The sequence below is a fragment of the Ochotona curzoniae genome, unplaced genomic scaffold (assembly GCF_017591425.1).
Source record: "Ochotona curzoniae isolate NIBS_2020 unplaced genomic scaffold, NIBS_Ocur_1.0 scaffold_4701, whole genome shotgun sequence".
Classification (NCBI taxonomy): domain Eukaryota; kingdom Metazoa; phylum Chordata; class Mammalia; order Lagomorpha; family Ochotonidae; genus Ochotona; species Ochotona curzoniae.
In genome coordinates this window covers 72,906,307-72,930,471 of record NW_024467122.1, presented here as the reverse complement: position 1 = coordinate 72,930,471, position 24,165 = coordinate 72,906,307, and the positions used below count along the sequence as shown (strand labels likewise).

Sequence of the window (24,165 nt, the reverse complement as noted above, 5' to 3'; positions counted from 1 at the left end):
ACATGGAGTACGGGGAGGGAGGGACAGCGTGGAAGGCCTGGGTGCCTGGCCTGGGACCTGGGGGGTGGTGTGGGCTGGGTGTGGTTTTTGCATGGGGCCTCTGGATGGAGACTGACCTTTTTCCTTTTCTTTCTCCTTTTGATTTTGGGGATCCTGATCCTCCTTTCATCTTGGCCTGCCTTCCCCCAAAGAAAGAGAATCCAGCGCGGTGAGTGCCCAAGTTCTGGAACCCATGGGGGAGGAAGAGGGCTGCAGGGCGTCCTGCCTGGGGACCAGGCCCGGCCCTGGGATGGAAGTTTAGGGCTTTGTTGTGTGTTGAATCTTGCCCAGAGAGAGACACCAGGCTTCAGTGCTGATGTGTTGATGATGTCTTAATGCAGACCCAGTGTGGTGGGGGGAGGAGGGCAGCAGGGATTGCCGTCAGCTATAAGCAGTGACCCTCAGCCCTAGGAGCCCTGTGTCTCTCCATGCTTGAGGTCCCTCCATTGCCAGATGACTCCTGGAGGTGAGCTGGCCACTCTACTCTGCACTGGGCTCCGTGGATATCCGTGGCTGGGCCCCAGGTGTGCCGCCTCCTGCACCAGGGTCCTCACCCACCCCACAAGCAGGATGCCTGCTGCAGGGGCCCAGAGCCTCTTCCCCCACCCCTGCTCCTGGGGTCCTGTTTGACCTGGCCTCTCACTGGGGATTGAGGCTGTGCTGGCAGGCAAGCGTTGGGGCCAGGCCGCCTTCATGTCTGCCAGCTCTGAGATTTGCTATAAATCTTTGTGATCACACCAAGGCTCCGAGGTTCTGTTTCAAGTGAATAAGCGTGGCGGAGTTGGGAATAGAAAAAAACCCTCCTGCGATTAGCAAGGCTATTTTATTCCTCACTGCCGTCCTCGTATCTGGGGCCGTCTAATCTGTAAGGATGGCTTTGCTGATCGCTTCGTGTTAAGTAGGACTTGGAAGGGCAGGCGGTTAACTAAGCATCCCACCGGTGGCTCCCTGCAGGCCCAGCTGCCAACCCTTGCTGTCCTCCTCTGCACCCGGGCCGGCTCTGAGCCTCCGGATTGCAGCTGTGCTGGCGTCTGCCTCACCTGCCTGGGTGCACGGAGGTCAGGCTCCACTCTTGGTCCCAGGAATGGCGAGGTGTTTGAGAAAGGAGCCATGGAAGCTGAAAATGCACATCGCATGCTTTGGGGTTGATCCTCAGGCAGTGACATTGGACAGTTAAAGATGTATTTATTTGAAAGTGACAGTGACCCAGGGATCTGGTTCAGTTCTTAGTTGCCCAAGGCAGCCAGCTCTGGGCCAGGCCGAAGCTGGCAGTGGGGAACTCAGTCTGGGTCTGCCACAACTGGTAGCGGGGTCTTGGGCACCTGAGCTGTCTGCTATCTCCCACACACGTTAGCAGGAAGCTGGAGCCAAAGCCCAAAGGGGCCAGGGCACAGCTGGCACTCTGAAGAGATCCACTGCTGCAGCTTTACCTGCTGCCCCTCCAGCGCCTGCCCCAGCTTGGCTTCACAGACACAGGATCCAGATGACCCAGGTCGCCAGGCTCTACTGTCAGATGACCACCTGTCTTCCTTTGTCATCCTCTTTCCCGCTTCCTTTTGATTTTATGCCTCCATATGTGGAAGCTTTCCACACAGAGAAACCCACAGAGAACCCTTGAGCTAAGCTCTTCCCTCTGCAGCACTCAACCATCCATGCCTACAGCCTCAGCTGAAGGGCGTGCACTGGGGCCACTGCAGGTCCAAAACGGGCGTGATTCAGCCACCACCCCCAGCCAGGGGGCTGGGGGAGGCTGAGGTTGCAAGCCCCGGGGCTGCGTGCATGCGTGCGTGTGCAGATGGTGCCGGAGGGGGCTGTAGTGGGAGCAGTCAGCCCTGGGAAGCCAGGTTGTCAACAGATGAGGCCGACGTGGGGAGGACAGAGCTGTGTCGGGGCGGGAGGGGCGAGTGGACGGGCTGGAAGCCGTCCCAGAGGGGTTAGCCTGGAGTCCAATTAGAGGTAGCTTCATTCATATTTCCTTGCCTAGCCGAAGCAATAAAAAATACTTAGTTTTTTGGCCGCCTGCCAGCCAGAGGCGGGCTGGATCGAAGCCGCTAAATGCCTGACATGACTCTCCGGTAGCGCTAGGGTTTTCAGCCTGGCCGCTTGAGAAGAAAGAGCTCCCTGTTCTCCCGCGCCATGCACCGGGCCGCAAGGAGAGACGCGAGCAGCCGCCCGCCCCCACCCGCCAGGGGCAGCCAGCCCCAGGCGCTGGGAACGCTTGTGCTCTGCACAGGGTGGCGGCCACCGTCAGAGGAAATGAAATGAAATGACGGTGATTTTTCTGCCGGCGCACGCAGCAGCTAATTGAATTGCGGCAGTGCACGGCTGTGGGGAGGCTAGAACTGCAGTTCCATTATAACCTCCATTTTTTCTTCAAGGCTTGATAACTCTGCCATTTTAATTTGCTTCAGGCAGAAACTTGGCAGGGAAGGGCCGCGCAGAAACCAGCTTAGGGAAGGAAGTGAAGTTCTGCGCTGGCTCCTGCTCTGATTTCCCTCCACCACAGGCACCAGTGCTGTGCTGTTCCCCGCACCCCACCCCCAGCCCTGGTCCCTCCCAGTGACCCTTGCCCTGGGCCCAGCACTGCTGGAACCTGGGTCAGTTAGAAGTGAAGCCGTGTGCTTCCTGGCTTTTGATGCTTTCTCTTTAGAACAGAGGGCGCTCTGTCCCCATGTGACCTTGTCACGCTGGCCTGCCTGGGGACACAGTGACAGGCATCTTTTCTTTGTAGCTACACCGTAAGATCATAGAAGTCAGGGACAGAGTCTTGCTCATGCTGCCAGCCCTGGCAACGCAGAGCAGGCGCTTGTGGAATGAGCGTGCGTGCAGGTACAGTGTGGGCTCTTCAAAGGGAGAAAGCTCACAGCTTCCTAGGAGGTGTCCGTCCTGGTGAGAGGCTCTCATACCAAGTGGCTTCCCTGTCCCCAGCCACACTTTGGTCACTCTCCACCTGCAGGTCAGCCCCGTCCCAGGCCTGTAGCCCGAAGAGGCCCTCACCCACCCTTGCTCTGTGGGCAAGAAAGGGCTCATTCCGACAGCCACAGACAGGAAGGTTCTCCCCACTCTGGCCCCTGCCTGGCCTACAGAGACAGAGCTTCTGTGGCTTGACTCTTTGCAGTTCCTGACACCCCTGCGTTCCTCCCCGTTGCAGAGGCCCTGGAAATGCAGGGTGTTAGCTGCCTTTGGGAAGCTGCCGACAGACCGATGCCCACTTCTCAGTCTAACTCCCCCTCCCACCAGGTCCTGTAGGTGAACTGTGGTCTGCGCTCAGATGCAGCTAACTAAGGAGGGTTGGGGCAGATCCCACTGAGCAATCAGGTGTGGCAGGCATGAGATGGGTCAGGTGGTGAGCCAGCTACAGGTGCCCCTCCAGGAGCACACGCATGGGCCAGCAGGCGCTTGGCTCACTATAAGGTTGAATACTGAATTCGAGCAGCATTGCTGTGGAAGAGACTTGGGTTGCTCCGGAGGCAGCTCCTGGGGGGTTCCAGCCCACACAGTGGGGCAAGGCCTCCCTGGCCAGGCTGAGGCCAGATTGTGCCTGAGCCACAATCTGCAGAGCACTAAGGAGCTGATGTCCTGGCTCCAGCCTTCCGAGTGTGCTACAGTGGGTGGTGTCTGCGGGTGGGTGAGATGAGAAACTCCCAATGAGGTTTCTGACCTCAGCTCCCCTCCTTGCTTCCAGAATAACTCGGTGTCGCCCTCAGAAAGCCTCCGAGCCAGTGAGAAGCACCGGGGCTCTGCAGACTACAGCCTGGAGGCCAAAAAGCGGAAGGCGGAGGAAAAGGACAGCCTGAGCCGATACGTACGTGGGTGCCGTGCAGGTTGCAGGGCCCGTGTGGGGTGGGGATGGTGTCGGAGGCCCAGATAGAGAGAAACAGAGCTTGGAGAGAGGAGCTTTACCTGCACAGCAAGCAGGGGAGCCACCGTGAGCAGGTGGTACATGGTGAGGGGGATGTCCTGGCCCCTGGGGATCTCGGGGGGGAACCGTGAGACCTTGATTAAGCCTGTGCTCCCAGAACCCCAGTCCGTGCTGCTCACGGTAAACCAGGGATCCTCAGTTTGCCCCAGATGTGCACCCACTTGGCACACTCGGCCATGGCCGTTATTAACCGCCGAATGTGATGCTCCTGCAGTGCAGGCCCTGGTGGTAACGTGGCATTGCTTCGGCCCTGGCTGCTGTGTGTCTGTGAGACAAGGCTCATCCCCAGCCCCTACGGTGTGGAGATGACTCCATGAACTTTGCACACTGATGTGAACAGTTGAGGAGAAGGTCTGACTGCAGAGAGCCAGGTTGAAGGACAGAGCTGGAGAAGGACATAGGCACATGCCAGGGAGGGAGCAGAGACCCTGGAGCTGGGAGGCAGGGCGGCTCTGGCCTAGGGAGCTTGGGCACTGGGTTTGACCAGGCTCAGGGCCTGGCTGGGAAAAGCAGCCAGTGGGGAGAGCTCCACTGGGAAGGTACTGCCTTTCATGACTAGTGGCTTGTCTCTCGGTTGCAGGACAGCGACGGGGACAAGAGTGATGATCTGGTGGTGGATGTCTCCAATGAGGTAAGGGTGGCTCAGGTTGTGGGGAGGGGCCTGTGTTCTGCAGGTGTGGGGACCTGTTCCACCTGTTCCTGGCCTCAGGTCTTGGGTGAGTCAGGAGGATCCAGGCCTTTGTGGGTACCCAGGGCCTCCTGAAAGAAGCCCTAGAGAGCTCAGGAGGGGCCAGCTCTTAATTCCTGGGGTTTTGGGGTCAGTTGTGCCCATCCCCAGCTTGAGGCTAGAGTGACAAGCCCTCCCCAGCAGCCCCTGATCTCCAGCCCCAGGCTGCAGGTCCTGGATGGACCTCCAGCCTTTGAGCCAGACTCGTGTCTCCTATCTTGGGAACAGGGCAACCACAGCCTAGGGCCTCACACTCAGGCATCCTCACATCTGTCATTTGTTTAGGACCCAGCAACACCTCGGGTGAGCCCGGCACACTCCCCTCCAGAAAATGGGTTGGACAAGGCCAGAGGCCTGAAAAAGGACGCCCCCACCAGCCCTGCCTCGGTGGCCTCCTCCAGCAGCACGCCTTCCTCCAAGACCAAAGACCTTGGTCATGTATGTGGGGTCTGCCCCGGCGGCCTGGGTGGGAGGGAGCAGGGTGTGCAGGGGTCAGAGCTGGAGTGGCTTAGATAGAAGGATGGAGGAAGTGGCAAATGTGAAAGTGGGAGCCCTGCACCAGCTGACGTTGCCAAGCTGTGGTGGCTGCATCTGTGCCTGTGGGGCAGAAGGGGATGGCTTGGCTGGTGTCAGGAGGGCAAGTCCTAATTGCTTTCCATGGCATCTGTCTCTTTCCCCTTCAGAATGATAAATCATCCACTCCGGGGCTAAAATCCAACACGCCGACTCCCAGAAATGATGCCCCAACTCCAGGCACCAGCACGACCCCGGGGCTCCGGTCAATGCCGGCCAAACCTTCAGGCATGGACCCAATAGGTATGATGGGCTGGGTTAGGTGTGATGGGCAGGCAGCATGGGGCTGGGTCGGTCTGGGGGAGGAAAGGGGTCTGATTCAGGGTAGGGCTGGACTTTTCCTGGGGCCGCTTCCAGGCCGTGTGTGGGAAGGCCAGGGGAACACGGGCAGGTCAGGTTGCGCAAGGACAGCTTCTGTTGTTGGTTCTGGGAAGCTCTGACTAGTGGGCATTAGCTCAGAACACAGGGGCCCTTTAGGGTAGGTTCGATCTAAAAAGGCTTCCTGGAACAGGCAGCCACAGGATGCAGGAAGGATTGACACAGGGCAGGGAGGGGTGCCCGCCTGTACCCCTTAACAGCCCCCTCCTCGCAGCCTCGGCCCTGCGCACGCCCATCTCCATCACCAGCTCCTACGCGGCACCCTTTGCCATGATGAGCCACCATGAGATGAACGGCTCGCTCACCAGCCCCGGTGCCTACGCCGGCCTCCACAACATCCCCCCCCAGATGAGCGCTGCTGCCGCTGCCGCCGCTGCTGCCTATGGCCGGTCACCCATGGTGAGCTTCGGAGCTGTACGTAGAACTTTTTGGTCCTTTTGGAGGGGAATGGGCATGGGTGGGAAGGAGGTGGGGGGTTGTAGTGGTCCCACATGCTGAGGGGGCTTAGGGACCAGGCAGCTGCCATGGCAGGCTGTGGGTTTATCAGAAGCAGAAAGGGTGCCTCCTCCCACCTCTTGCTGTCTGGGACCTTACCCAGGGAGGCCTCTCTGCAGAACGGGAAGTGGGTGGGCACGAGAGTGTCCTGGTGAGCGGACAGCTCCCATGCAGCAGGAGTTTCGGAGCTGGGACTGACAGCTCCAGAACCATGGCAGGTCTTGGTGGATGAACCGTTAGGATTGGGGCCAGCAGAAGTAGAGTTTTTCAGGAGGCAGCTTCCCTCTGCACCCGCTGTCCCTGGGACAGGCCCTCTTGGGACTCTATGAAAGACGGGAGATGGGCTAGGAAGGGTCGTGGTTCAGAGTCGGGGTCTAGACTGCCTCCTGCCCTCCCGGCTGCAATGGGCTTGGCTCAGCTTGGTTCCTGGAAGGAGGTGGAGAAGGTGGCGTGGGAGACTCGCAAGGTGAGGCACTGTCTCTAACCCAGTGCTGTCTTACCTTCCAGGTTGGTTTTGACCCTCACCCCCCGATGCGGGCCACTGGCCTACCCTCCAGCCTTGCCTCCATTCCAGGCGGAAAACCGTAAGCTGGGGGACTGCATGGGTTGCGTGTTCTTTGGGCCTAGTGCCCTGCGGAGGCCATCCTGGGCCGCCCCGGTGGCTCCTGCTCTGAGAAGGGGACTGAGGGGATACCAAGTGCGTGGCTACTAGGCCCTGGGGCTGGCCAGAGTCCGTGGAGCTGCCTCAGGCCTTGGTGAGGGCTTTAGGTCCACCTGCTCGGAAAGGCCCTGGGCAGTGTTGGTCATCCTCATCGCCAGTGTCCTCCCTGAATCAGTGTGCTTGCCTGAATTTTCACCTCCCTGGGGTGTTGAGCCAGGTACCATGGAACACATGAGGCCAGGTTGCTTCCTGATTCTTCGATGGGGGCTCACACCACCACCGAGTGTGTTAAAAGAGCTGCAAAGTGGCTTTCCCAGTGCCTTTCTTGTAGCTGCATGCCAGAGGCCTGGCGGTTTCCAAGAAGCAGAACTTTATTTAGGCCATAGTTCTGGAGCATAGGGGGGGTCCTCAGACACAGGCAGGTGGCAGGCGCCATGCTAACTCAGGCTCTTAACTGCCCTGATGCCCTCTCCTATCGCCAGCCACCACCCAGCAGTCCCACCTCCAAGTACCACTGACAGCAGATGTTGGGTAGAGTCATGCTGGCCCTTGCTACAGGAATCAGTCTTTGTAAGCCAGCTGCTTTCGGTGTTGGCATGTTGGGGGAGCTTGGAGGTGGTGGAAGAGTGTCCGAGGCACAAATGGGACCTATGTCCTGGGCTTGAGCAAGGGCTGCTATATGGGAAGAAGAGTCAAGATTGGAACCCTTATTAGTTACCACGCAGAGAGAAACTGTAGGGTAAAGAGGGGGCCTGGGGGCGGGACAGCTGGAGGGGTTGTGTGGGTGAAATGGTGAGTCCAGTGCTAGACGGTGGCCTTGACTGTACTTCTCCATTCCAGCGCATACTCCTTCCACGTGAGCGCCGACGGGCAGATGCAGCCTGTACCCTTTCCCCACGACGCCCTGGCAGGCCCTGGCATCCCCAGGCATGCCCGGCAAATTAACACGCTCAGCCACGGGGAGGTGGTGTGCGCTGTGACCATCAGCAACCCCACACGGCACGTCTACACGGGCGGCAAGGGCTGTGTGAAGATCTGGGACATCAGCCAGCCGGGCAGCAAGAGCCCCATCTCCCAGCTGGACTGCCTGGTGAGGGGCCCCGAGGCTGCTGCGGGCATCTTCCCTGGCTGGAACGCAGCGAACACTGAGCAAGCTGTTTGATGCGTTCTGCCCTTGTAGACGGGTGCAGCTGATGCTTTGGGGTTGGCAATGAAAAAGGCTGTGACAGGGACAGCCTGGCAGTAGGGTGGCAAGGCTGGCTGGTGTCATTGGGACATCGCTTTCCTGGGCCCCGGGAGGACGAGCAGACATGGTCAGCGCCCAACCCAGCCCCTCCTCGCTTCAGAACAGGGACAACTACATCCGCTCCTGTAAGCTGCTCCCTGATGGGCGCACGCTCATCGTGGGCGGCGAGGCCAGCACGCTCACCATCTGGGACTTGGCCTCGCCCACACCCCGCATCAAGGCCGAACTCACGTCCTCAGCTCCCGCCTGCTACGCCCTGGCCATCAGCCCCGACGCCAAAGTCTGCTTCTCCTGTTGCAGCGATGGGAACATCGCTGTCTGGGACCTGCACAACCAGACCCTAGTCAGGTGAGGCTGTGGGGAGTGACAGGGACTCGGTCCCCATGCCCTGCCCCGGACACAGCTGTTCTGGTGCGGGAGGCTCCAAGGAGGAGGCAGCTCTCAGCCCGTATTGTGCTCTGAACGAGGCTGCTTGGCTCCAGCTTAGCGATGGAGGGAGGAGGAGGTGGCGTGGCGACCCTGTCCCAGGAGCCTGGTCTGCTTGCCTCCTGCTCACAAAGGGATCCAGGCAACATGGTGCCCACAGTTTGTCCCATGGGCAGTCTGGGTTCAGCCTCCCTCCCTCCCTCCCTCCCTGCCAGGCAGTTCCAGGGCCACACGGATGGGGCTAGCTGCATAGACATCTCCCATGATGGCACCAAGCTCTGGACCGGGGGCCTGGACAACACCGTGCGCTCCTGGGACCTGCGGGAAGGACGACAGCTGCAGCAGCACGACTTCACCTCGCAGGTGTGTGGCTTGGGCTGTCCCCGCCAGGGCCCTTGGCTCACCTGAGCTACCTGGGACGGCTTCCTGGAGGAAGTGCAGTGACGCCACATGGACGTGGCCTTGGAGCGGACCACACTTGGCTGTAGGGATCTCACACCCAGCTCCACCACCATGACATTGTGTGCTTGGCTTCCTCACTTGGGACGTGGAAGGGTCTCCAAAGTCCTGACCCATGAGCCTGCCTCTTCACCAGGGACTGGGTAAACGCCAGGTCTTGGCTCACTTTGGTCACTCATCTGAGTGCTTAATCTTGGAATACTTGGATATCTTAGTGTCTGTCTGCTTCTAAGAAAAGCAAAAAGTCACAGGAACAAAGAACAGTATTGGCCAAGAAGGGCCTGGGCCACTCCCGAGCTTGATTCCTATCCTGTCACTGCTTCTTAGACTCGGCCACCTCTCCAAACCTGAGCTTCCTCACCTGTAAAATGGGGGTACAGAGCAACGTCCCAGGCCATGGGTTACGGGGTTGAGGGGAAGGGCTTTGTTTTGCCGACGCTAGAGGGGGTGGTGGTGGGAAGGGTCTCCGTTCCAGCCAAAGAATACCCAGGGCTGTATGCCGGCTGTCGCACCCTGCAGATCTTCTCGCTGGGTTACTGCCCCACCGGGGAGTGGCTGGCCGTGGGCATGGAGAGCAGCAACGTGGAGGTGCTGCACCACACCAAGCCGGACAAGTACCAGCTGCATCTGCACGAGAGCTGTGTGCTCTCCCTCAAGTTCGCCTACTGCGGTGAGCCTGCGTGCCGGGAGGGAGGGCGGAGACCCCGGGGCCCACGGCAGGAGCACGCCGTTCCCTTCAGGAGCTAGGGCCTCCAGCCCGCCGGACCAGGACCAGGCAGTGCTGGAGATGGTTGTGGGGGTGGTAGTGCCTGAGGCAGAATTGAGACAGGCAGGGGACCTCCAAAGCTTCCACAGGAATCTCCCGGGGGGGGGGGGGGAGCGTTGTTCGTGCAGTCACAAGGCCTCCTGCGGGAGGGGCGGCTCAGGCTCCCCGTGGGACCATGCCGGACGGCTCTGGCCTTGGCACCCCCGTGACCTGACACCCCTCGGCCTCCATCCACAGGCAAGTGGTTTGTGAGCACTGGAAAGGACAACCTCCTTAACGCCTGGAGGACGCCCTATGGAGCCAGCATTTTCCAGGTACTGTGGCGGCTGCGGGCACGGGACAAGCACAGGGACTAGAAAAAGATGGGGGATGGTTTTTATAACTTTGCAGGGTCTGGAGCCTCACTTAGAAGCACCCAGTGTGACCACACACACTGTACGCTCCCAGGCCTCCACCGGCACCTGCTGAGCCTAAGCTGAAAGGACATGTTGTAGGGGAGAGGAGGGCCCCTGCTGAGATGCTGGAGTGTGTGTGGGGGGGCACTGAGCCCTTGGGACAGTACAGAACACTCAACATGTGAATTCCCATCTTTTTTTTTTTTTTTCTCCCCGCTGCTACTCCAGTCTAAAGAGTCCTCGTCCGTCTTGAGTTGTGACATTTCAGCAGATGACAAATACATTGTCACTGGCTCCGGCGACAAGAAGGCCACCGTTTATGAGGTCATCTACTAGCCGAGGACTCTGACAGGGCCATCAGCCCTGGGAACAGCGCGCTGGGCTCTGGCAGGGACACCCTGGGGCAGAGACCCGAGGATGCAAGGAGGGGCCCCAGCAGCCCCACGGCTGAGGGCGCGGGCCGGACTCCTGGGTGCCACGGGCTGTGTCTCACGGGGTGGATGGACTCTGGCCGCTGCTGGCAGAAGCTGCAGGTGTGTCTGGCCACTCGCGGCTCCAGTGACCTCCCAGACGTCCTCACAGATCTGTCCCTTGCTTCCCTTTCCTTTGGAGTTTCCGCCTGCCCACCCCGGGCCGGGGGCACTGGAGAGCGGACCACACTGTTAGCCTGGGGGTGGGGGGGGTCTCTTGTACCCAGTTGTGCAGGGCACAAAGTTTGTGGAAAGTGTACATAACAGACTGCTCTGGCGGCGGGCAGCGTGCAGAGGCCCCTTCCCGCCGAAGCCCGCCCTGTCCGCGCCTGCTGTAACCTGTAGCCTGCCCTGGCAGGGGTTCCCTTGGTTCCTTTGGTTTTGTAACAGGAGTCCCCCACCTAGGGAGGGGAGCAGAAGGGAGAGGGGCTGGGGTCGGGGGAGCCTGCATTCAGGCAGGCCAGCAGGCCCTGCTGGGGTGAGCTTGCTCCTTGGGGGTTGGGGCCGTGTCTGGCGTGAGTGGCCAGGCAGAGAGGGAGAGCCTGGTGGGCATGGGAGAGCAAGGCGGAGGCCACTTCCCCCAGAGGCCACCGGGTCCCTCTGCTGTCTCCTGCCCTGTCTCAGTGTCTTCTCCCTGCCCCTCCCGTTCTTGGCCTCTCTTTCTCTTGGGTGCCCACTCTGGTGATGGCGACGAGAAGCGCAAGTTTGAAGGCAGTCCCTCCCCGCCCATCTCCGCCTGCCTGCGGAGGACACAGAGGCAGAGAATGCCTCGCAGCTCAGGGAGCGGCCAGAGACGAGTAGCAGCTGGCGGGGTGCTCTTTTTTTTTTTTTTTTAATTTGAATAAAAAGAATTAGAAGTGATGTCCTCTTATAACATGCCTTGTCCCCGTCCCCCCGGAGAGGAAACGTGACCCGGTAGGGTCGGGGCCCTTCCCCGGGCAGGGTGCAAGGCTGGGCTAGGACAGGGGACAGAGGTCCTGGGCGCACTGTGGTGACTTCTTGCAGCTGGCAGTCCCCTACCAGCCCAGACAGGTTGCAGCTGTCCCCCTGAGGCACCGAGATGTTCTGAGGTATTGGGGTTTGGTTCGTTTGTTTCTTTAGGTCTTTTTTGTTGTTGTTCTTTTAAAGAGAGGCTAAAGGCCGTTGAGCCCTGGAGTGGCTCTCCGTGGATGTAACATATGGAAGATAATTTTTATACCACATTTTTATGGATTATTTTGTAGTGTGTGATCTGCCCGGGGAGGAAGCGGGAACAGGCGTGCAGTCCATGCGGTCACTCTCTGGCCAGCGGCTCCCCCGGGGTGACATGGAGGTGGGGTGGGGCGTGAGGCACCTGGAGTCTCTGGGTCTTGGCTATTTCATCTGCCGCCTCTTGTTAGGGCTGGAGCTGGAGGGGAGGGGGAGGGTAGAAAAGAAAAGTTATTCCTGAAGAAGAAAAAAAGAAAATGCAAAGTCATTGTTATGAGCTGTTTTTATATTTTTAAAAGTTCCTATTTAAAGGTTGGCTTGATTGTTGCGTTTTAATTGCCTCCTCTCCCCAGCGGGTCAGCCGTACCCGAGAAGAAAGCCAGGGCTGCTGTGACTCGGCCTCTTCCCGCGTCACTTCTCATGTCCCCGCACTGCCCAGGCTGCCCCTCCCAGGGCAGCATTGCTCTGTCACGCACCTGTAGCTCCTGCACTGGTGAGGATTCCCTGAGGGGATGCTAGCCAGGCCACAGCTGCCCATGCCGAGCTTTCTGGGAAAAAACTGTTATGAGTGTCAAGTGAAGCCTTCAAGGAGATACCAGTATGGATTTGGCTGCTGAAAACCTGTACCATTTAAAAGACGAGTTTACATTGCAGTGTGCCAGGAGGAGCCATCCATCTCTAGGTGATAACAGTGCATCCTGGAAGGACTAGAGGGCTTTGCAGGATGTGTCGGCGGGGAGGCGGGGCAGAGAGCACGCCAGGGTGCGCTTACCCACCTTTAGGCAGAATCCAGTGTCTGTCTGTAAGCACAATTCCCTGCTGTCATTTCACAGGAGAGCTTTGAAAAGGCAGGACGGAGAATCAGAATAAGGCCAAAACATTGAGCCAGGAAAGGGCAGCCTGCCCTCCCCACACATGGAAGTCTATAGGGCCGGCTACCAGCAGGCGGGAGGGAGCTGGCCTGAGGTGAGGGCTGGTGGTGGCAGACCCTGAGTAAAAACATCACCTCTTTGGACCATACCTTCTCATTTGTCCCCAATTAGGCACCGTGACAGGGGGTTGACGGCCTGCAGTGCCATCTCTGGGTGTCGTACATAGGACCCCATGTGTGCCCCAGGCTTGGGCTGTCCTTTGGTGCCCAGACTGGTGGAAGGGGAGGCATCTTAACCTAGCTGCTCCCTTGCAGGCTTGTCCTGTCAGAGAAACCAGTCTCACTTGCTGACGGTGGCTACTCCACCAAGATTTCTTGGCAGATGAAAGCGTAACCCCAGCTTGTGGGTCCCTGCTGTGGAAAAGTCCAGGTGGAATGATATCACAGGGCTGAGGACACAGCAGGTGCTGCTGACCCCTGGCCCTGGTGCTGCTGGCCTGCAGGTGCACCCAGGCCTTAAGTTCTCCACCGCTGCTCAGTGCACAAGGCTCTCCTGCCTGCCTCTCCCTCACAGAGTGGGAGGATCAGGGCACAACCTCCTTTTTTTTTTTTTTTTTTTTTTTTTGTAGCCCTTGCTCTTTGTCATCCTGTTTTGCATAAGTCTGGGTTGCACCTGTCAGCATTTACAGTCCTTCCCTCCTCCCCCTCTTGGCTATTTGTTTTCCCGGATCACCTAAGCACAGTGCTCTAGACTTGATGGGCCCAGGATATTTGTGTGGCCATAGAGGAGCCTTCCCTGGCTTAGCAATTGTCTGGCTAATTCTGAATGTGGTGGAGCAGCCTGGGCAGTGGAAACTCTGTGACCGAAGCCCAGGGAAGAAGATGTCAGGAGTTCTCGGCTGTGGTGTACTATTTCTCTTCACAGCAAAGTCTCTCTCCTTGTAAAAATGAGTGGCACTGGGCCCAGTACAGTAACCTAGTGGCTGGGGTCCTCACCTTGCACGCACCAGGATCCCATAGGAGTGCCAGTTCATGTCCTATCTGTTCCACTTCCCTTCCAGCTCCCTTTTTGTGGCCTGGTAAAGCAATAGAGGATGTCTCAAAGCCTTGGGACCCTGCACCCACATGGTGTACTGATCCAGAAGAAGCTCCTGGCTTCAGATTGGCTCAGCTCCAGCCGTTGTGGCCACTTAGGGAATGAACCAACAGAAAAAAGAGCTTTCTGTTTCTCCTCTCTGTAAATCTGACTTTCCAATAAAAGTAAATAAATCTTAAAAAAGGGGGGGGGGTGGCATTGGTCCCAGCACAAATGGCTCAGTGGCTGAATCCTCCCCTTGCATGCACCAGGATCCCATGTGGCTGCCAGTTCATGTCCGGGCTGCTAAACTTTCATGTAGTTCCCTGCTTATAGCCTGGAAAAGCAGTAGAGCATGACCCAAAGACTTGGGACCCTGTCCTTACATGGGAGACCTGAAAAAAGCTCACTTCAGATTGGCTCAGTTCCAGCTGTTTGTATCCACGGGGGAGTGAGTCAAAGGATGAAAGACGTGCTTTTCCAATAAAATCCCTAACAAGAGGTTGAAAAACTGTTGTTCTGGGGCCAGCACCATGGCATAGTAGGTTAAGCTTCCAACTGCAGTGTAGGTATCTCGTGGTGGCTAGTTCAAGTCTCAGCTACTCCACTTCTGACCTGTGTCCCTGCTAATGGCCTGAGAATGCAATGGAGGGTTTGGGTTCCAGCACCCACATGGGGGACCAAGAAGCTCCTGGCTTGGGACCAGCCCAGCTTTGGCCAGTGTGGCCACTTGTGGAGTGAAGCAGCAGATGGAAGCAGTTTTGCTAGGGCCTCAGTTGGCCCCTGTGTCCAGACCTCTAGCCTCCTTACCTTAGGACAATCATTGCAGGGGGTGAGAGGTAGGGATACCAGGAGCACATGACTTGCTGATCTGATCTGAAGCTAGGAGCCAGGAGCTTCTTCTAGGTCTCCTACACAGGTGCAGGTTCCCAGGGCTTTGGGCTGTCCTCTACTGCTTTCCCAAGTCACAATGGGGATTAGCCAATTGAGCCAATCCAGCTCTCCGCTTGTGGTCCTTGCACGTACCAGAATCCCCTATGGGCACAGGTTCGAGCCCCTGCTGCTCCACTTCCCATGCAGCTCCCTGCCTGTGGCCTGGGAAAGTAGGACTGGCCCAAAGCCTTGGGACCCTGCACCTGCATGGGAGACCCAGAAGAAGCTTTTGGCTCCTGGCTTTGGATCAGCTCAGCTATGGTCATTGTGGCCGCTTGGGGAGTGAACCAGTAGACAGAAGACCTTTGCCTCCTCTCTGTAAATCTGTCCAAGAAAATAAGTACTCTGGGGAAAGAGGTCCCAGAATGTCTTCCAGAGATTTAAAAAAAAAAAACAGATTTTACTTTCTTTTATTTGACAATGTTATTAGGTGTAATTTGATCTATCTGTGTGATAAAGTACAAGGAATTTGCAAAGTTCGTCGTCTTCATCTCTGCCTCTCAACTAAAATCACTTTTAAAGGCATGAATTTAGGTATAAGACCCTTTCTTGGAATCCTTAGTTTTTTCATAATACACATCCACATGTGATACAAAGCTTATTTGTTAAAATATAAGAGCTAAACAGAAGGAGGCAGAGGGAGAAATTTTCTATCTGCTCTTTCACTTCCCAAATGGCAGCAGCGGGCAAGGCTGGGCTAGGCTGAGCTGAGTCAAAACGAAGCAAGCTAGGAGTTTATTCCAGGTCTGCTGTGTGAGAGCAGGGTCCCAAATACTTGGGCCATCTGCTGTTTTCTCGGGCCATAAACAGGGAGGTGGATTGGAAGTGGAGCAGCCAGGACTTGAGCTTGTTCCCATATGGAATGCCAGCATTGCCAGCATTGGTGTTGTGCCAATCCCGTGTGGCACACAGCAAGTGTGATGTGTCACAGCCATTGACTTAGTGATGTCCTGTCTCCTGAGGAGTGCCAGCTCTCCCCTTGCCCAGATGGTGAGCTCTCTGAGAGCAGAGACTGCTGTCTCCAGTGGCTAACGCTTGGTGCGCACTTGGGAAATGTTAATTGAGCGAATCTGTGTGATAGAGATAACAGCTAATATTTAGAGTGTGAGTGCTTTATAAATACTGTCTAGTTTCATACACATATGACTTTCCCATGAGATCATTGCTGTTATTATACTCATTTTATAGATAAGGAAGGGAAGTGAGGTTCAACTTGTCTGAGGTCATGTAGCTTTTAGTGTTTCTGTGGCATTGCTGTTGGGTGAATGGACGAGGATGAAAGGATGGATGGTTGAGTGGGTGGATGTGCATAAGTACATGGATTGATGAGCAGGTGGTTGGATGGATGGCTGGCTGAGTGGGCGGGTGGGTGAGTGAGTGGGTGGATGGCTGAGCGGGCGGGTGGGTGAGTGGGTGGGTGGATGGTTGAATGGGCAGGTGAGTGGGTGGGTGGACGGTTGACTGGGCGGGTGGGTGGATGGATGGTTGAGGGCAGGTGGGTGGGTGGATGGTTGAGTGGCCATTACAGCTATCTGGGGAGTGAACCAGCAAATGGTAGATCTCGGTTTTTCCATCTATCTGTAACTCTGATCTTTAAGTTAAAAACTATAAAATCTTAAAAAGAAAGAAAGAAAGAAACATGTAAAAAAGGAAAGTCCTGATCATCACAGTGAACAACTACACCAGACCTATAGCCACACAATATTTAACAGTGGAAACTTCAGTGTCATTTTAGCAAAAATGGTGAATATTCATCACCACTGCCTCCGTTCAGTACAGTGCTGGAGGTTCTCGCCAACACACTGAGATGAAGGAATAATGGCATCATGATTAGAAAGAGAAAAAAGAAGCTGCACTTGTTTATAAGCATTACCACTTCCTGTAAGGACAGCACACAAAGCAAAAAGAAGGTGGATATTGCAGTACAATAGGTTAAGCTTGGGACACGCACTAGATATCAGAGTGCTGGTTCAAGTCTGACCGCTCCACTTCTGATCCAGCTAGCTACAAATGTGCCTGGGGAGCAATGGGTGCTGGCCCAGGTGCCTGGGTCTCTGCCACGCGCATGAAAACCTGGATAGAGTTGCTGGCTCCTGACTTCATCCTGGCTGTTGTGGGCACTTGGAAAGACAGTTAAGTAGATGCAAGAGTATCTTGTCACTCTGACTTTCAAATAAACCCATCTTAAGAAAATAAGAATTTAGGGCCCAGTACAGTAGCCTAGCAGCCAAAGTCCTCACCTTACACATGCTGGGATCCCATGTGCTCGCCAGTTCATATCCCAACTGCTTTGCTTCTCATCCAGCTCCTTGTTTGTGGCTTGGGAAGGCAGTGGAGGATGGCCCAAAGCCTTGGAACCCTGCACCCACATGGGAGGCCCAAAACAGGTTCCTGGCTTCGGATCGGCTCAGCTCTGGCTGTCACGGCTACTTGGGGAGTGAATCAGCAGACAGAAGGTCTTCTCTCTGTCTCTCCTCCTCCTCTGGATATCTGCCTTTCCAATATAATAAGTAAATAGGTAAGTTTTTTTTTTTTTTAAGATTGATTTATTTATTGGAAAGTCAAGATATACAGAGAGGAGGAGAGACAGGAAGATCTTCCATCCGATGATTCACTCCCCGAGCGAGCGCAACGGCCGATGCTATGCCGATCCGAAGCCAGGATCCAGGAACTTCTTCCAGGTCTCCCACACAGGCGCAGGGTCCCAAGGCTTTGGGCCATCCTTGACTGCTTTCCCAGGCCACAGGCAGGGAGCTGGATGGGAATTGGAGCTGCTGGGATTAGAACCGGCGCTTATATGGAATCCTGGCACATTCAAGGCGAGGACTTTAGCCACTAGGCCACGCCGCCGGGCCCCAAATAAATCTTTTAAAAAAGAAGAATTTAGTCAAAATAAAACTTCATTAATAATATTCCTACTCATAAGTACTAACTAATTAGTAAATTAAAAAATTCATTAAGGATAGTAGTTAAATTGCCATGAATAAATTTAAAGCTGGTTAAGATTTTTATGAAGAAAAAATTCAAAATTGTATTAAGACAAATAAGCACTCAGGGTGCTGATTGGCTCACATATCAGAGTGCCTGGGTTCAGCCAGGGTCTTGTTTCCGGTTTCCAGCTAGTGGGCACCTGGGCACAGCGGTTGCTCATGGCTCCCGGCTGGCTCCTGGCTTCTGTCCCAGTCTGTGGCTATCACAGAGGTTAGGATGGCAGCATTCTCCATCTCTCTCTGCCGCTGATGAAGAAGTGGATTTGAAAAAGAAAATTATTATCAATCACAAGCTGTTCCAGCCATTGATGAGAAAATTCCTTTTCATAAAAAAAAAAGCATCTGCCCTTAACTATGTATAAACACAGATTTAAACAAAATTCAAACGGGGTGTTTTCTGTGCAGTGTGATAAATGGATACTAGAATTTCCATGAAAATTAAGGAATCAACAGTAGCCAATCTACTTTTGAGGACGAGTAAAGCTGAAGGCTGGATAGATTGGAAGCTGGAACCGACAGGAACACATGGTGTGTGTGGGCAGACAGGCCCTGCCGGTGAGGACGTTACTGTCACAGGAGGGTGTTATGCATCAGTGGAGAAAAACAACATTTAGCAAGCATTTGGGGTTTCTGGGATGGCAGGCTGCCTTGGTGGTGGAAGAGGGGCGCACTGCCTACACATTGCACAAAAACTCATGGTGCGTGGCTAGGGAACATTGGAGAATGTCCTCAGGGCCCCGAGAAGGGGAAGGAGTACTGAATCAGACATGTCCACATGCTGTGACGAGCAAGTTCCATTCTACAAACAAAAGGTAAAACTTTTTAGAGAAGGCTTATTGAAGAATTACACATAGCACGTTAATCTTCCGCCTGCAGCACTAGCTTCCCCTGTGGACACCGGTTTGTGTCCCGGCTGCTCCATTTCAACCCAGCTCCCTGCTGACCGTCTGGGAAAGCAGCGGAGGATGGCCCAGTGCCTTGGACTCTAGCCCCACATGGGAGACACAGATGAAGTTACTGGATCCTGGCTTCAGACCGGCCTAGCTGTAACTATTGAGAACATTTGGGGAGTGAATCAACAGATGGAAGGCCTTCTATCGCTCCTCTGTAAATTTGTGTTTCAAGTGAAAATGAAAAGAAATACATTTTCCATCTGCTGGTTCACAATGACCCAGGCTGGGCCAGGTGGAAGCCAGGAGCCCCTTCCGGGTCTCCCACGCACGTGCAGGGGCCCAAGGCTTTGGTCCGTCTTCTCCTGCTTTCCTAGGTCACAAACAGAGCTGGAAGGGAAGTGGAGCAACTGGGAGTGGAACTGGCGCTTATATGGGGTGCCCATGCTACAGGCAGAGGATTAACTTGCTAAGCCACCAGGCTGGATGCCTAGTAATGCTTTTTAAAATGTATCTATTGATTTGTTCTTCCCGAAAGAGATTTCTAATCTCTGGCTCACTCCTCAAATGCCTGCAATAGCCAGGGCTGAGCCAGCTGAACGTGGCAAGGACCCAGCTCTTGGGGCCTTGATGGCCTGTCTCCAGGGAGCACATTGCTAGGAAGCTGGCATCAGAAGCTTGGCGGGGCACCCATCCATAGGCCCCAGGTTGGTGAATGAGTTCGGCAACACAAGCTTCCAGGAAGATGGGAATGGTTCGTACTGTCGAATGCCTTGTGGGAGCATCAGTCGGTTCAAGCACACTGCACAGAGACTTCACCATGACCTGGACACAGGCAGGTGCCCCAACGCCCTTCCAATATATGCCCAAGATTTATGCTTTTTGTTTGTTTTAATTGGTAAGTCAGGTCTACAGAGAAGGGGAGACACAGAAAGATCATCTGTCTGCTGATTCACTCCCCAAGTGGCCACAACAGCCAGAGCTGAGCTGATCCAAAGCCAGGAGCCAGGAGCCTGTTTTGGGCCTCCCATGTGGGTGCAGAGTTCCAAGGCTTTGGGCCGTCCTTGACTATTTTCCCAGGCCACAAGCAGGGAGCTGGGTGGGAATCAGGGCCACTGGGATATGAACTGGCACCCATATGGGATCCCTGTGTGTGCAAGGCGAGGACTTTGGCTGCTAGGCTACCATGCTGGGCCCAATACCAGAGATTTATACAAGCAGAATCCTCCTGGCCTCCTTTTCTCAGCAAAAGTAGTTGGGAACAACTGCCCAGGAATACAGGGTTGGGTGTGTTAAAAGCTGTGCAGTTCTCCTATGATGAAATTGTACATTGGCATTACAACACACAGCATAGATCTCTATGTCTCATCTTGGATGAATCCCAAAAGCTGTGTTGTGTGAAAAGAGCAAGTTGCAAAAGGAAATGCTTGGCATGATACTATTTAAGGAAAACAGAAATCCATGGCAAACAATCCTGTGTTTGAGCACATACTTGGGAAAATACAAAGACACCAGTGGAACACGGTCGTCGTCTGAGACGGCGGGAAGGGGAGGGAATGATGGCACGCAGCTCCACCTATCACAGCTCACACCTTCTTACGAAATCTCAGCTGACTGTTCAGATGCTCGTAGTGAAGCTTCTACCTACTCCACAGACATATCCGTGTGCACGTTCCAGTCCCGGCTGCTAGAGTTCAAATCCTGCTCCTTGCCAGTACACTTGGGAAAGCCCTGAACTTGGAAAACAAGTGCTTAGACACCTGCAGACCTGCAGGGGAGACCCCCCCGCACCCCCGTGCAGGTCCAGCTCCTGGCTTCAGCCTGGCCCTGCTGCAGCTGTCGTAGCCCTTTGAGAAATGAATCCATAGATAGATGATCTTACCTCTTCCTCTTCTTCTGTCATTCTGCCTTTCAGATGAATACATCTTTTAAGTTCACATTATGAAGCTGGTTCCATGGCATGGGTGGCTAGGCCTTTGCCTGTGGTGCCAGCATCCCTGTGGGCACTGGTTGCTTCCTGGAGGATCCAATCGAGCTCCCTGCTGATGGCCTGGGAAGACAGCAGAGGATGGCCCAAAGCCTTGGGATCCTGCACCCACAGGGGAAACAGTGGGACTTGGGACTTTACACCCACATGCGAGACCCAGATGAAGCTCCTGGCTCCTGGCTCTGGGTTGGCTCAGCTCCTGCTGTTGTGGCCATGGGGGAGTGCACCAGTGGATGGAAAGTCCCTCTCTCCCTCTCATCTTCTCTTTGTATATCTGCCTTTCAAATTAAAATAAAATAGATCTTTCAGGAAAATAAAACCACAAAGACCCAGCCTTTAAAAAGACTCCCCCACTCCTGCTAAAGGTCTATGTCAGAGGGCAGTGAGCTGGCCGCATCACCTTGACTCTGAGACTGGAGGGTCTCTGATCTCCCCATCTGTTCAGAGGCGCCAGCTGCTGCACCCTGGACCCCGTCCAACCTGGATGTTCTGTGCCCCTGGTGATTCTTGAGTGCGAGGGCTGTCAGCTCATGTACAGACAATATGGGTTGCATTTGTGTGTGTGTGTGTGTTTTAATGATTGACTTACAGAGAGAGGGAAAGATTTCCATCCTCTAATTCTTCCCTCAAATTGCCACAATCGCTGAAGCTGGACCACTCCAAAGTCAAGAGCCAGGAGCTTCCTCAGGGTCTCCCATGTGGGTACAGGGGCCCAAGGACTTGGACCATCTTCTGTTGCTTTGCCAGGCTCATTAGCAGGGCGCTGGGTGGGAAGTGAAGCAGCCAGGTTTCAAACTAGCGTCCTTATGTGATGCCAGTGCTGCAGGTGGCAGCTTAACTTGCCACCCCTCGTGTAGCTGTTTTCTCCACACAGACGAGTGGACACACTCTCCGTGTGCGCATCATCCCCTTTCATGAGTAGTGCATCTTGTATCGTCTGTAGCCAGCCATGTCTACCTGCCACCAGGGCTAGGTAGCCAGTTCTACACGTTGGTCAATGAATTAGTCAACAGTTTACTATCTCCGAAAGATAGAATCTGGTTTGTAAATCATAAGCCTAATACCGCTAAACCATTTAAGGAATTAATAATTTGGGGGCGGGGCAGGGCTGTAGCATAGCAGATATGCCACCACCCGTGGCACAGCATCTCATTTTGGTGCTGGCTCAAGATCCAGCTGCTCCACTTTCCAACCGTCTCCCTGCTAATACTGCTGGGAGAGCGCTGAGATGCGGTAAGTGCTTGAGTCCCTGCACCCGTGTGGGAAACCTGGAGGAAACTCTTGGCCTTGACTCTGGTCTGGCTCCACAACAGGCATTGTAGCCATTTAATGAATGAATCAGTGGATGGAAGTGTTCTCTCTCCCTCTCCCTCTTTCTTCCTGTCTCTATAACTGACATTTAAATAAATTAAAAAAAAAACTTTAAAGAAGAATTAATTTCTTAGAGTATCAACATTCAACCTGTAGTTGTATCTTTCAATTTCTAGTTGTACCTTTGAACTTTTAACTTGAATTAGCATCTGAAGATTCTGGCTTAACAACAAGTTGTAATTGATGCACGGGTTAGGTTCTTCCTTCGAATCTCATTTTCTGTCTCTTGTACCAATACACCTTTATTGCAAAAGCCAAATTGTTTGTCCTTGGAGTGTCGCACAGTCTGAATTTTGCTGATTGCTAAATTGTGATTAGAGCTTGGAGCTTGATTAGATGCAGTCTGGCTTTTGATGGGGTGGGAGTGGGGGTGGGAGGTGCAAGCACAGCCTTGTTAGGAAATGTGCAAGCCCCAGAACTGTTCCCTCTTACGTCAGTGGCCACCGCAGTGATGCTTGTCACACCACTTGTTCATCTTCCTGTCTGACTCCCTCCCTAGGGAGAAATCTTACAGCAAGACCACGTGGGGAGACAGTGCAGGGTCAGTGTGCTGCGCACCGGCCTCTGCTGACCATATGCAAAACCTTGAGTTAATCTGTAGCCTCCTTGGCGGTTAGTGAGCGAAAGGTAAGTGAGTTCAGATGTCCTCAGCCTGTTCTCCCGCTGCGGAGCGTCCTGGGCCTGCGTCAGGGACCCTTGAAAAGACGGCATTCCCGGCATCTGTATGCTCTGCATTCTGCACGTGCACTGTGTCATTTTCCCAGTGACTCCAGGTTCCTTTAGGTGGGAAGTGGTACTTCGAGACCATAATGCAGAGGCCAGGCGTGCTTAAAGCTAGTGCAAGTGTTACTAGAGCAGAGCTCTGTGTGTGTGTGTGTGTGTCCCCGTATTGTGTCTATAGGTGTTGCATGTATGTGTGATGTGTGTAGATATGTGTGTGCATGTGTGTTGTATACACGTGTGTGTCGTGTTGTGTGTATGTGTGTGTGCATGTGTGTTGTGTTTATGTGTGTGTTGTATATGCGCACAGGTGCACCTGCACTTACGGATTTGCTAACATCATGGAATGTACTCACACTGCCAAGTTACACATTTTCTCCTCTGCTCTGCTCTGTGACTCTCCTTTCAGATTGCTATCTGGGTGACTCCCAGCTGGGGAAGGTCATTTTCAAATCTACCCATTTGCTGCTTGATTCCTTTGGCCAGTGCTCCACTGTGGGCTTCCTGAGGGCACCCTTGGCCCTGAATGGGGTGTTGATCACCTGATCTGTGCTTGTAGGTCAGTCAGTGCCCCAGGGGACACATCCGATAGTGCCCAGCTGCACCCATGAGGCAGACCTGGATCCGGGCCCTGTGGATCTCGCTGTGTGTGTCTCTGCTTGTGGTTGCTCAGCAATTGCAGTTTTAACCATCGGTGTGAAGAACCATGTGCCTTTGTTTCATTTCTTTTTTTTTTTTTAAAGATTGATTTATTTATTGGAAAGTCAGATATACAGAGAGGAGGAGAGACAGAGAGGAAGATCTTCCATCCGATGATTCACTCCCCAAGCGAGCACAACAGCCGATGCTATGCCAGCGCATTCAAGGCGAGGACTTTAGCCACTAGGCCATGCCGCCGGGCCCAAGCCTTTGTTTCGTTTCTACATCAACACGTGCAATGCTCTCTCAGCACCCTCCCCAGACCACTGAATAAACCACTCATGACCTCTGAGAACAAAAAGGAGTTTTCTTAAGTAGAGGACTTGAGAGCTAGCTGTGACCCCATCAGTCTGGGATTATACAGCCACCCAGCCAAGCTCTAATTGGAGAGATACAGAAGCCAGGGCAAACTGGGGGTTGGGAGACAGGGGGCTTGGACACGGCCTGTGACCTCAAGGAATGTACTCATCAGGGGGGAAAACAAACTCAGATTATCAGAGGTTGTGTTCTGGATGGACTGGGCGGGTCCTCAGTGGGGGGGTCTGCCTGTGCTTAGCAGAGTCAGGGTCCACACAGGCTTTGCAGCGGGGAGCGGTAGTCCCTGATGAATTGCTCTCCTTGATGCCGAGCCCATGGCCCCCTGGTTGGGCCTGGCAGGCTTGGAGATCCCTGGGACTGGGGCTGCTCCCAGGGGTGCAGGAGGAGCCGAGCCAGAGGCGGCTCACAGCTTGGTGGCTCTGCTACTGGCCGCACAGAGAGGCTTTTCTTTTCGCGGGGGAATGCTGTCTGAACAGGGCCGCCACCTGCTGTGTGTGCGCTCTGTGGATGGGCTTGTTTGTCAAGTCATTGGCATCACAGCCGGTGTCGGGGACACACTCCCTGGT

At 54.7% G+C, this 24,165-nt stretch overlaps 1 protein-coding gene across 19 annotated transcripts in view; it reads left to right on the top strand.

Moving 5' to 3' along the window:
- Nucleotides 1–11,690, top strand: part of TLE3 (TLE family member 3, transcriptional corepressor) — a 38,655-nt gene extending 26,965 nt beyond the window's left edge. For 7 of the 19 annotated variants that reach the window (XM_040969999.1, XM_040970008.1, XM_040970004.1 and 4 more), the window contains 13 exons: nucleotides 192–208; nucleotides 3,725–3,844; nucleotides 4,542–4,592; nucleotides 4,974–5,126; nucleotides 5,372–5,504; nucleotides 5,854–6,038; nucleotides 6,642–6,718; nucleotides 7,636–7,885; nucleotides 8,142–8,389; nucleotides 8,683–8,830; nucleotides 9,446–9,596; nucleotides 9,930–10,006; nucleotides 10,316–11,690. In XM_040969999.1, the coding sequence (XP_040825933.1) occupies nucleotides 192–208; nucleotides 3,725–3,844; nucleotides 4,542–4,592; nucleotides 4,974–5,126; nucleotides 5,372–5,504; nucleotides 5,854–6,038; nucleotides 6,642–6,718; nucleotides 7,636–7,885; nucleotides 8,142–8,389; nucleotides 8,683–8,830; nucleotides 9,446–9,596; nucleotides 9,930–10,006; nucleotides 10,316–10,423 (1,718 nt within the window). In that variant the 3' untranslated portion in view covers nucleotides 10,424–11,690. Of the gene's footprint in view, nucleotides 1–191; nucleotides 209–2,620; nucleotides 2,641–3,724; nucleotides 3,845–4,541; nucleotides 4,593–4,973; nucleotides 5,127–5,371; nucleotides 5,514–5,809; nucleotides 6,054–6,641; nucleotides 6,719–7,635; nucleotides 7,886–8,141; nucleotides 8,390–8,682; nucleotides 8,831–9,445; nucleotides 9,597–9,929; nucleotides 10,007–10,315 lie in introns of all 19 variants that reach the window. The other 12 variants (XM_040969997.1, XM_040969993.1, XM_040969996.1 and 9 more) reach the window with 8 other exon arrangements.
- The last annotated feature ends 12,475 nt before the right edge of the window (nucleotides 11,691–24,165 follow it).